Raw genomic sequence first — 12547 nt, 5'->3', positions numbered from 1 at the left:
GAGGAGCAAAAGTTATTATTAACAGCATAACTGTCCTGTGACAAGAAAAGATGCTGTATTTCCTGGAATTTCCTTCCAGGCGCTGATGGATTCTTTAGACTTGTTTGATGCCCTAAAGGTGTAGTATGTTATTTAAACGCTCAGGTTTAATAAGTACACTTACAATCAACAAATCAAAACTCTACCAGAAACCACATTACTTTTCAACATCACACTGTAGCATGTCAAAAATATGTGTAAATGCAATCAGGCATTTTTTTCTATTAGACATAAACAAATAAAAATCCATGAGCACCCATGACTAAACAGGCCAAGCAGTTCAGACATGTTCTAGGTCTATTGTGTAAAATAGTCTATTTTAGAGACAATGTTGCTATATATTATAGGGTGACCATACGTGCCATTTTCCCAGGACACGTCCTGGCCAGGATTTCTATATTGCCTAAAATATCTAGGTTTTGGCTTTGTTTGCATGTGCAGACCGATCGGTGTATGACATCAAAATACCATACAGACGGTTCCTTATGCTTTTCCTGTTCCTGTACCATTACATAAACGGTCTTTTTCAAAATATGGGTTTAAAGCACAAATGATCAAGTCAAGACACCTTTATTTATATAGCGCTTCAACAGCAACCTTTGTTGGCATGACCGGCACAAAAAAAACGACAGTTTAAAAAAAAAAATAGTTTAAGCTCTCAAGCACATCAAGAGCTTCCTATGAAACCACAACTGTTAGAGTACAACAGCTTGCAACCAAACACATAATCCACAAATGACAGTAAGTTTCCACACAGTCCTCCCATTTTAAAGGATTTACTTGACAAAGTAGCATTATTTAAATATGGCTGCCACATTTGCTTTACATCCAATGCCTTCTTCATACAGGAAAGGATTTTGTTTATTCATTACAATAGAATTGTTTTTTTTTTTGTGGTTTATACATACAAAAGCTGAAATTAGACTAATTCTAAAACGCAAAGTGCTTGTTTTGTCTGCTTTGTGCCAGAAGTCTAGGGCTATCCAGAGCATATACAGCAGTTCTGGAGCAAAGGTGAAGAGCTGGCATGCACAATAAAGGTATCATGATATCAGATGACAGAACTCATGCGCTTTTATAACTACTACCACCATTCCAGTTGTTTTGATGGTATTTGTGTGCACAGGTTATACCTGTATTGTGTCAATAATTAGGCCTATATTGCACAAGGAATTAAGAAACACCTGTGAGGAACAATGTGTGCCTTCAACATGGGAAACACCCGCTGCTCACTACCGAGAGCACTCAAGGTTGTCCTTATATGGAGTTAAACACAACGTCTGGCCTGATTGGCTCCTTGACATCTAAACCAGAACATGCAGATTTTCAGCTGCAAATTACCTGAGAGCACCTGTTAAGACAAAGAGGACAACACAGCAAGAAAGGATTCTTTTAGTTGTGCAATCCCAGTCATTTACTTACATTGATAGATATTACCAGACAAAAACTGGGAATGATTGGGGATGGCTATGAATGTAAGCAAAAGAACCATAAACATGTTCATGATTGTGACATGGGTGGTATGGCTTATACTAATATATTTCCAGGCCTATGGAGTTCAGCATCCTATTTACATCTGTTTTCTCTTTTTGATGTTATGATGACGGTGGTTAAACCTAAGCTAACTTGCTTGAATTTACTTGAGCAATTATGGTTGATGAGAATATAAAAGGGAAAAAAATCTGAAAGGTCGTTTGTTATTCCATGACTCATCGTTTCTAAGTGTTATTCAATATGGAGGTGTTCAGAGAGACAGCACTGCCCTCTACTGGACAGACAATGAAAATACCATTAAACTTTTTTTTTTTTACATTGAATGCATTTTTGCAAATCCAGAGGGACTTGCAAAAAATGTTTCATGAGACGATCTGAAGTATTATGCATGTTTTTTTAAAGATTTATTTTTGGCGTTTTATGCCTTTTATTTAGATAGGACAGTAGGTCGACAGGAAGCGAAGTGGGTGAAAGAGAGAGAGGGCGGTGGGATCGGGAAAGATCCACGAGCTGGGATTCGAACTCGGGACGCCCGGCACGCGGCGCCAACGTATTATGCATGTTTAATTCTGTGCGTGCAATCAAGTTCTCAGATCTCCGAAGTAAATGCGGTTATTTTGCATTTAAACTAATTGCATGTATAAATGCAGTAAAAAGTGGAGTGTGTAATTTCTTAAACTATATATACTTTTTCATAATTACAGTTCTCAAACACCCCCCTCCATTGTTTGGCCTTCCAATAGAGGACACGACTAAGTTGTATTTACAACACTGTTCCAGAACAGTTCAACCCAAATATTCAGATGTTTGCAGCACATTTTATGGAGGACTGTTTCCTGATCCTGGTAGAGTAGACTACAATGCCGGCTGTTCTGACTCACAGACTGTAAATACGTTTTCATATTTAAAGGATTTGCCACTGACGATTCAAACGCGAGTTTTGAGCAGTGTAGAGTAGCAGTTGTTGTTTGTAATTTCTCCGATCACAAATGCAGACATGGTTTTATGTTTACGCGGCGCGATGCAAAGCAACGCGTAAAAAGACAGTATAAGTCATTATAATCCATAATTATGTCCCCACTGGATGCAACAAATGCCTCGTTTATAATGGGTTTTCATGTTTTTGTCTCGTCGCTCCGGCCTGACAGGGCATCAACAGTATGGTAAGGGGCGTAACATTTCCGTCACACGCTTGAGGTATTCGGCCAATCACAACGCACTGGATAGCTGGCCAATCACAGCACACCTCGCTTTTCAGACCGATGAGCTTTGTAAAAATCGATGCGTTTCAGAAAGGCGGGGCATAGAGGAGAAAAAATTATGTACAGTATGTGGAAAATAATGTGTTTTTTTACCTTTAAACCGCATAAACACATTTCATTACACCAAATACACCAAATAATGTTATTTTTTGCAGCATCAAATGACCCCTTTAACTCTCTGTACATGCAGTAAACCGAAGCTGATCTAACAAGAACTGGATCAAAAGAGGCTGGTTTGGTTTTGTGGTCTTCTCAAAGACTTATAAAGTGTGGTGAGCTGTTATGTTTTTTGACCCACCCAGTTAGGCCACGGATCATAAAAAAAAGAAAAGTCTCTGTCAGCCACAAAACTAAAAGGGCACATGGCATGGTTTTACAATAATATGCGCGGAGGGACGCCTCTAGACACCAAGACAGCACAAACAGAGACGGAGAGGCGAGGGTGTGACGCTGCATTTCATTCAAACTGAGCTGGACCTGTTTTTATCTTTAATTCATGTCTTTTCATACCCAGTGGCCTCCGCCCTCAGTAGACAGGTGTCCTGAACGGGGAGTGTTCACAACAAGACCTGATTTTCAGGATATCAGATGCCTTTAATTACGCTGGAGTTGCATGAGTATGTTATTTGCTGTATTTCATTTGTGCGGTTTGTGTGGGTTATCTGGTGTACAGTGGGATTGAGGAATTCTCCTGCTAGCGGTTTGACTCCGGTTTTGTACACAAACCTGCTAAAAGCATTTGCACAGTTTTTTCCTTCCTCACAAATGTGCTGGCATGCTTTGCTGCCTTCCGAACAAGCACCAAACAACACTTTTCATTCGTGGCTAAAGGAAAGCCTGGAAGAGATTATGTCATACAGGAAGAGCTCGCAGAAAATGTTACCTTAAAAAGTGTTTTTCTGCACATCTCCACAATGCAGGCATGAATTTGAACGCCGCCCCAATCCCCGAGGGCTCATTTCACACCACAGGAGAGTGCGGTATAGCTCGATTTGGACCCCTGGGAGACTTTCTATATTTTATATCTATATCTATATATATATATATATATCTATATCTATATATTGTCTCCGACACAGAAGATGAAGACCTGACAGCCTCCTTCTCAAGTTGTCAATCACTGCCAGACAGCTATTCACTTGAGGAAGCTTTTGCTGCTTCCAGAAAAATAAAAAAACCAACACACTATTATGTCAAGCACACAGAATTTTTTTTTAAAAGACAAGCAAGAAAAAAAAACAATGCATGCATGGGCTTCCGTAGAAAGCATGATGCTACTTCTATATTTTGGTGTGTAAACATCACATAGCAGTGGTTATTTGTGTGGCGTGTGGAGAGCTGCACACATTTAGCCCAGGCAGTGTCCCTGTGAGGAACAATGTGTGCCTTCAACATGGGAAACACCCGCTGCTCACTACCGAGAGCACTCAAGGTTGTCCTTATATGGAGTTAAACACAACGTCTGGCCTGATTGGCTCCTTGACATCTAAACCAGAACATGCAGATTTTCAGCTGCAAATTACCTGAGAGCACCTGTTAAGACAAAGAGGACAACACAGCAAGAAAGGATTCTTTTAGTTGTGCAATCCCAGTCATTTACTTACATTGATAGATATTACCAGACAAAAACTGGGAATGATTGGGGATGGCTATGAATGTAAGCAAAAGAACCATAAACATGTTCATGATTGTGACATGGGTGGTATGGCTTATACTAATATATTTCCAGGCCTATGGAGTTCAGCATCCTATTTACATCTGTTTTCTCTTTTTGATGTTATGATGACGGTGGTTAAACCTAAGCTAACTTGCTTGAATTTACTTGAGCAATTATGGTTGATGAGAATATAAAAGGGAAAAAAATCTGAAAGGTCGTTTGTTATTCCATGACTCATCGTTTCTAAGTGTTATTCAATGTGGAGGTGTTCAGAGAGACAGCACTGCCCTCTACTGGACAGACAATGAAAATACCATTAAACATTTTTACATTGAATGCATTTTTGCAAATCCAGAGGGACTTGCAAAAAATGTTTCATGAGACGATCTGAAGTATTATGCATGTTTTTTTTAAAGATTTATTTTTGGCGTTTTATGCCTTTTATTTAGATAGGACAGTAGGTCGACAGGAAGCGAAGTGGGTGAAAGAGAGAGAGGGCGGTGGGATCGGGAAAGATCCACGAGCTGGGATTCGAACTCGGGACGCCCGGCACGCGGCGCCAACGTATTATGCATGTTTAATTCTGTGCGTGCAATCAAGTTCTCAGATCTCCGAAGTAAATGCGGTTATTTTGCATTTAAACTAATTGCATGTATAAATGCAGTAAAAAGTGGAGTGTGTAATTTCTTAAACTATATATACTTTTTCATAATTACAGTTCTCAAACACCCCCCTCCCCCTCATCCACTCCAAACTCCCACCATTCGTAGTTTTATTTATGAATGTAGTTATGTAGCCTATATTTAACCTTTAACTTTATCAGTCTGATCAAACAACAAACCTTTAATCAGTTTATGAGTCACACCAGAAATGGAAGATCAAGTTGAGACTCTGAGATTGTTCTCAAGAGTAGTAGATATAGGAATACTGCTAAATTAGTAGGTAGCATAATGCAATGTTCTAAACATAGCCATGAACCAATAATTGCTTAGTGCACCTAATGTTATTGTACTGTATTGCTGTTAAAAGTGGTCTAACTGAGTGACTCAAAGCTGAACTGGATGAGCAATCAAAATAAATACAATGCAACAAGTAATCAAGGCACTTTTAATGGCAGAAATCATCACCTGAGGCAGGACAACAGCAAACACTCCACATTTAGGACACTTTCATTCACCCTGAGCTTTCCCCTCCATCTCATACTGAACCACCTCAGAAGCTAGACGACTTTGATTTGACTTTGGACACTCGATATGCACATTTATGAGGTAGAAGTGAAAACACCTTGCTTGCTTTTGTGCGTCTTCCAAATCTACGCATTTGAACCAAATTCAATATCAAACTGCATTTGATTCGCTAAGAAACCTAGTTAGCAAGCGTTGCCATACAGTGTATCTGCTTCAGTTTATCCTCTGTGTAACCGACACCACGTTTCCTTACACTACAACACTCAGGGAGAGAAATCGCATGAATTTAACAAACTTTCATTAAAAACTTTTCAAATCGAATCTGTAATATATAAAAAGAAAGCAAAAAGGCACATACAGGATCAAGCAGAACTACCAAATCGATCACTCGTTTTAAACATTAAGGCACTTTGCGCATTAATATTTGCCACAGTTCCTCCGAGGGTCTTCATTTAACCAAGCAGGAAGCTGCACAAAGAGAAAAGGCATTTTTGTCAGTAAATAAATTAAATGCAAAAAATAAAGTCATCATTTGTATGAATAAATTCCTAAATTAAATGTGATCACATTAATATATTTTTTAATAGACTATGGACTATTTCTATAGACTATCATTCAAACATTTGAGCTCAGTAAGTCTCTTCTGCTCAGTAAGGCTGCATTTGTTTGAACAAAAATACAGTAAAAACTGTAAAAATGTGAAATATTATTACAATTTGAAGAAACAGTTTTCTGTGAATATATTTTAAAATGTAATTTATTCCTGTGATTTCAAAGCTGTATTTTCAGCATCATTACTCTAGTCTTCAGTGTCACATGATTTGCTGCTCAAGAAAAAGTTTTAGCTGCTGCATTTTTTTTGTGTAAACAGGATTTTTTTGATGAATAGAAAGCTCAGTGAACAGCATATATTTGAAAGAGAAATCTTTTCTAACATCTTAAATGTCTTTAGTGTCACTTTTGATCATCATTGTTGAATAAAATATTTATAGAAAAAAAAAGAAAAACATTTTTAAAAAATTTACCGATCCCAAACTTTGAACGGTAATGAATAATGATATTTATTTAAGATTCTGCACCATTTCTGTCACTATTCAAATGTAGTGTCATTGATCATGTGACACAGACATCAGATTTGGTTTCCACTGAAGATCAAGATGCTCTTTAGATCTTAAATCATGCTTAGAACATCATTAGTCACATTAGATTTAGCTCCTGTGCTGCTGTTATTGAAGCAAAACAGTAAAAGAGCAAATACTAAGGAATTCTCAAATTAATTTTACTCAAGTTATATAATCTGTAATTTTGCATTAAATAAAAAAAAAATGCATTACCGAAGGATTTTCATTAGTGCTCTCAGACCTTTGCATTAAACAGCGGTCTAATGATCTCACCTGTAAGGATATCCATGATATTTGGCCCTAAAGATGGAGAGCAGCCAACTGAAGAACAGCACCACCAGCCCGATTCCTGCTACACACATGACTGCAGAGAAAACAAGACTACAATTAAACCTGCTCTGACTTATCAAGCATTCATAATCCATAGAGCACAGGACATTCGACAGCATACTTTTCCTCTTCCCAACGTCCAGGTCAGAGGTCGCAGCCTCATGAAGCAGCACCATTCCTAAAGTCACCGCAGCATCTGAAGCAGAGTTCAGGAACACGATCACGACAGGCTGAATGACTGACATGAAACACGGCAAGATTGTGTGCTAACTAGACATAAAACCACAGCCAAACAGAACAGATCCATGGGTTATAGTACCATAGTATTAATAATAATAGTAATAGTATCCATGGTTTACTGTGTGAATAAACAGGAAAGTGTGTCCAAGCTGAATTCAATTTGAGTTTTGTTAGACGAATATAAAAAGCTTAGTATAAAAAAAGTATAGCACTCGTGTGAAGACCGAAGAGTGTAAAGACCAGGGGTGCCCAAACTCGGTCCTGGAGGCCCGGTGTCCTGCAGAGTTTAGCTCCAACTTGCCTCAACACACCTGCCTAGAAGTTTCTAGTATGACTAGTAAGAGCTTGATTAGCTGGTTCAGGTGTGTTTGATTAGGGTTAGAGCTAAACTCTGCAGGACACCGGCCCTCCAGGACCGACAGTGCACAATTTGCCACACCACAAACTGTCAAACATCTTACCAGCAAACATACACCCGTTTTCATTCTTCTCTCCACTCTCTGAGGCAGACGTCTCTAAACTCATCCCTTCCAATCATCCTACTACTTGTCCGCTTGATCCTATTCTATCTCATCTCCTTCAAGCCATTTCTCCTGCCATTGTACCTGCACTCACTCACATCATTAACACATCTCTTCACACTGGTGTTTTTCCCTCAATATTTAAACAGGCTCGTATAACCCCACTTCTTAAGAAACCCACTCTTAACCCAACTCTTTTAGAGAACTACAGACCGGTTTCCCTTCTACCTTTCATTGCAAAAACAAAACCTCAGTGCACAATTTGCTACACCACAAACTGTCAAACATCTTACCAGCAAACATACACTCTTACCAGCAAACATACACCCGTTTTCATCCTTCTCTCCACTCTCCGAGGCAGACGTCTCTAAACTCATCCCTTCCAATCATCCTACTACTTGTCCGCTTGATCCTATTCCATCTCATCTCCTTCAAGCCCCACTTCTTAAGAAACCCACTCTTAACCCAACTCTTTTAGAGAACGACAGACTTCCCTTCTTCCTTTCATTGCAAAAACACTTGAACCAGTTGTGTTCAACCAAGTCTTTGCCTTTCTCACTCAGAACAACCTCCTGGACAGCAACCAATCTGACTTCAGAAGTGGACATTCGACCGAGACTGCCTTGCTTTCAGTTGTTGAAGCCCTAAGACTGGCAAGAGCGGCTTCCAAATCCTCTATACTCATCTTGCTGGATCTGTTTGCTGCTTTTGACACAGTTAACCACCAGATCCTCCTGTCCACCGCTGAATTCAATTTGAGTTTTGTTAGACGAATATAAAAAGCTTAGTATAAAAAAAGTATAGCACTCGTGTGAAGACCGAAGAGTGTAAAGACCAGGGGTGCCCAAACTCGGTCCTGGAGGCCCGGTGTCCTGCAGAGTTTAGCTCCAACTTGCCTCAACACACCTGCCTAGAAGTTTCTAGTATGACTAGTAAGAGCTTGATTAGCTGGTTCAGGTGTGTTTGATTAGGGTTAGAGCTAAACTCTGCAGGACACCGGCCCTCCAGGACCGAGTTTGGGCACCCCTGGTAAAGACCATCGACTCTACCGTTGGACTCCACGAGCAGGGACACCAGCAAGGGACATAAGTATCGCTTTTGAATCATTCTCTTTTCTTACTACTTGTTTCCCTTCTGTTTTCAATTTTTACTTACTATGTCTTTCCAGATCCCTAATTTCACTACCACTCGCAAACCACACATCACACACTGTAGGCAGCGCAATCCTAACAACCTGCACACTTTGCCTATGTCTACTAATAAACTACTTTTTTTTTTCTATTGGTCTCTGGAATTGCCAGTCTGCAGTAAACAAAGCAGATTTTATTACTTCTATTACTAATCATTCAAGACTAAACCTCATGGCCCTGACAGAGACGTGGATCAAACCAGAGGACAATGCTACTCCTGCAGCACTCACCAATAATTTCTCTTTTTCCCCACTCCCCCCATCTGACTGGAAGAGGTGGAGGTACTGGTCTGCTTATCTCTAAGGATTGGACATTTAATCCTTTACCATCTCTGAGTATCAACAGCTCCTTTGAATCACATTTAGCCACTATTACCCACCTTCTTAAAATCCATTTTATAGTTGTTTATCGACCCCCAGGACCACTAGATAACTTTGTGGAAGAATTAGATGTGCTGCTCTCAACCTTTCCTGAGGATGGTACTCCCCCTAGTTATGCTTGGAGACTTCAACATCCACCTAGATAAACCTCTATCATTCAAACATTTGAGCTCAGTAAGTCTCTTCTGCTCAGTAAGGCTGCATTTGTTTGAACAAAAATACAGTAAAAACTGTAAAAATGTGAAATATTATTACAATTTGAAGAAACAGTTTTCTGTGAATATATTTTAAAATGTAATTTATTCCTGTGATTTCAAAGCTGTATTTTCAGCATCATTACTCTAGTCTTCAGTGTCACATGATTTGCTGCTCAAGAAAAAGTTTTAGCTGCTGCATTTTTTTTGTGTAAACAGGATTTTTTTGATGAATAGAAAGCTCAGTGAACAGCATATATTTGAAAGAGAAATCTTTTCTAACATCTTAAATGTCTTTAGTGTCACTTTTGATCATCATTGTTGAATAAAATATTTATAGAAAAAAAAAGAAAAACATTTTTAAAAAATTTACCGATCCCAAACTTTGAACGGTAATGAATAATGATATTTATTTAAGATTCTGCACCATTTCTGTCACTATTCAAATGTAGTGTCATTGATCATGTGACACAGACATCAGATTTGGTTTCCACTGAAGATCAAGATGCTCTTTAGATCTTAAATCATGCTTAGAACATCATTAGTCACATTAGATTTAGCTCCTGTGCTGCTGTTATTGAAGCAAAACAGTAAAAGAGCAAATACTAAGGAATTCTCAAATTAATTTTACTCAAGTTATATAATCTGTAATTTTGCATTAAATTAAAAAAAATGCATTACCGAAGGATTTTCATTAGTGCTCTCAGACCTTTGCATTAAACAGCGGTCTAATGATCTCACCTGTAAGGATATCCATGATATTTGGCCCTAAAGATGGAGAGCAGCCAACTGAAGAACAGCACCACCAGCCCGATTCCTGCTACACACATGACTGCAGAGAAAACAAGACTACAATTAAACCTGCTCTGACTTATCAAGCATTCATAATCCATAGAGCACAGGACATTCGACAGCATACTTTTCCTCTTCCCAACGTCCAGGTCAGAGGTCGCAGCCTCATGAAGCAGCACCATTCCTAAAGTCACCGCAGCATCTGAAGCAGAGTTCAGGAACACGATCACGACAGGCTGAATGACTGACATGAAACACGGCAAGATTGTGTGCTAACTAGACATAAAACCACAGCCAAACAGAACAGATCCATGGGTTATAGTACCATAGTATTAATAATAATAGTAATAGTATCCATGGTTTACTGTGTGAATAAACAGGAAAGTGTGTCCAAGCTGAATTCAATTTGAGTTTTGTTAGACGAATATAAAAAGCTTAGTATAAAAAAAGTATAGCACTCGTGTGAAGACCGAAGAGTGTAAAGACCAGGGGTGCCCAAACTCGGTCCTGGAGGCCCGGTGTCCTGCAGAGTTTAGCTCCAACTTGCCTCAACACACCTGCCTAGAAGTTTCTAGTATGACTAGTAAGAGCTTGATTAGCTGGTTCAGGTGTGTTTGATTAGGGTTAGAGCTAAACTCTGCAGGACACCGGCCCTCCAGGACCGAGTTTGGGCACCCCTGGTAAAGACCATCGACTCTACCGTTGGACTCCACGAGCAGGGACACCAGCAAGGGACATAAGTATCGCTTTTGAATCATTCTCTTTTCTTACTACTTGTTTCCCTTCTGTTTTCAATTTTTACTTACTATGTCTTTCCAGATCCCTAATTTCACTACCACTCGCAAACCACACATCACACACTGTAGGCAGCGCAATCCTAACAACCTGCACACTTTGCCTATGTCTACTAATAAACTACTTTTTTTTTCTATTGGTCTCTGGAATTGCCAGTCTGCAGTAAACAAAGCAGATTTTATTACTTCTATTACTAATCATTCAAGACTAAACCTCATGGCCCTGACAGAGACGTGGATCAAACCAGAGGACAATGCTACTCCTGCAGCACTCACCAATAATTTCTCTTTTTCCCCACTCCCCTTGGAAAATGGCATCTCAGGAACCGCACGCCAGTGGTTTGAGTCTTACCTCTCATGATGGGTCCTTCAAGATATTTTGGAGAGGTGAGGTGTCCAAGTCGCAAGTAGCTACTGGGTTGCCTCAGGGCTCAGTACTTGGACCACTTCTCTTCTCTGTCTACATGGCATCACTAGGTTCTGTCATTCAGAAACATGGCTTTTCATATCACTGCTATGCTGATGACACTCAACTCTACTTCTTATTCCCTCCTGATGATCCGACGATAGCTGCTCGCATCTCAGCTTGTCTAACAGACATTTCTTGTTGGATGACGGACCATCACCTTCAACTCAACCTGGCTAAGACAGAACTGCTTGTGGTTTCAACAAACCCATCACTTTATCAAAATTTCACCATCCAGTTAGGCTCATCAACCATAACTCCTTCAATAACAGCTATAAACCTTGATTGACGATAAGCTGAATTTCTCAGACCACATTGCTAAAATCACCCGGTCCTTCAGATTTGCTTTATACAACATTAGGAAGATCAGGCCCTTTCTTTCAGAACATGCAACACAACTCCTTGTTCAAGCTCTTGTTCTATCCAGGCTGGACTATTGCAATGCTCTCTTGGCAGGTCTTCCAGCCACTTCTATCAAACCTCTACAATTAATCCAAAATGCAGCATCTTTAACGAGTTGAAAAAAATGCACGTCACACTGGCTACCAGTAGCTGCTCGCATAAAATTCAAAACATTAATGTTTGCCTACAAAACCACCACTGGCTCTGCACCCATTTACCTAAATTCATTACTTCAGAGTTATGTGCCTCTAGAAGCTTGTGTTCTGCAAGTGAACGATGCATTATTGTGCCATCTCAAAGAGGCACAAAATCACTTTCACAGACTTTTTCATTAACTGTTCCCTCCTGGTGGAATGACCTGCCCAACTCAATCCTGAGTCCTTAGCCATCTTCAAGAAACGACTAAAAACTCATCTGTTCCACCTTTATTTGACCCTCTAACTCTAACACTTTCTATTCTATTTTAATTCTACTTTAT

At 39.5% G+C, this 12547-nt stretch overlaps 1 protein-coding gene across 1 annotated transcript in view; it reads right to left on the bottom strand.

Annotated features, from left to right (window-relative positions):
• Positions 1-5554: 5554 nt before the first annotated feature.
• Positions 5555-12547, bottom strand: part of LOC107568992 (magnesium transporter protein 1-like) — a 19415-nt gene continuing 12422 nt past the window's right edge. The window contains exons 7-9 of the mRNA XM_016254991.1: positions 10535-10609; positions 10357-10447; positions 5555-6107 (exon numbers count right to left, since the gene is read on the bottom strand). Of these exons, the coding sequence (XP_016110477.1) occupies positions 6092-6107; positions 10357-10447; positions 10535-10609 (182 nt within the window). The 3' untranslated portion in view covers positions 5555-6091. The remainder of the gene's footprint in view (positions 6108-10356; positions 10448-10534; positions 10610-12547) is intronic.

Source organism: Sinocyclocheilus grahami, unplaced genomic scaffold, assembly GCF_001515645.1.
Source record: "Sinocyclocheilus grahami isolate Dianchi unplaced genomic scaffold, SAMN03320097.WGS_v1.1 scaffold1300.1, whole genome shotgun sequence".
Lineage (NCBI taxonomy): Eukaryota > Metazoa > Chordata > Actinopteri > Cypriniformes > Cyprinidae > Sinocyclocheilus > Sinocyclocheilus grahami.
This window is presented reverse-complemented; position numbering and strand designations above follow the sequence as displayed.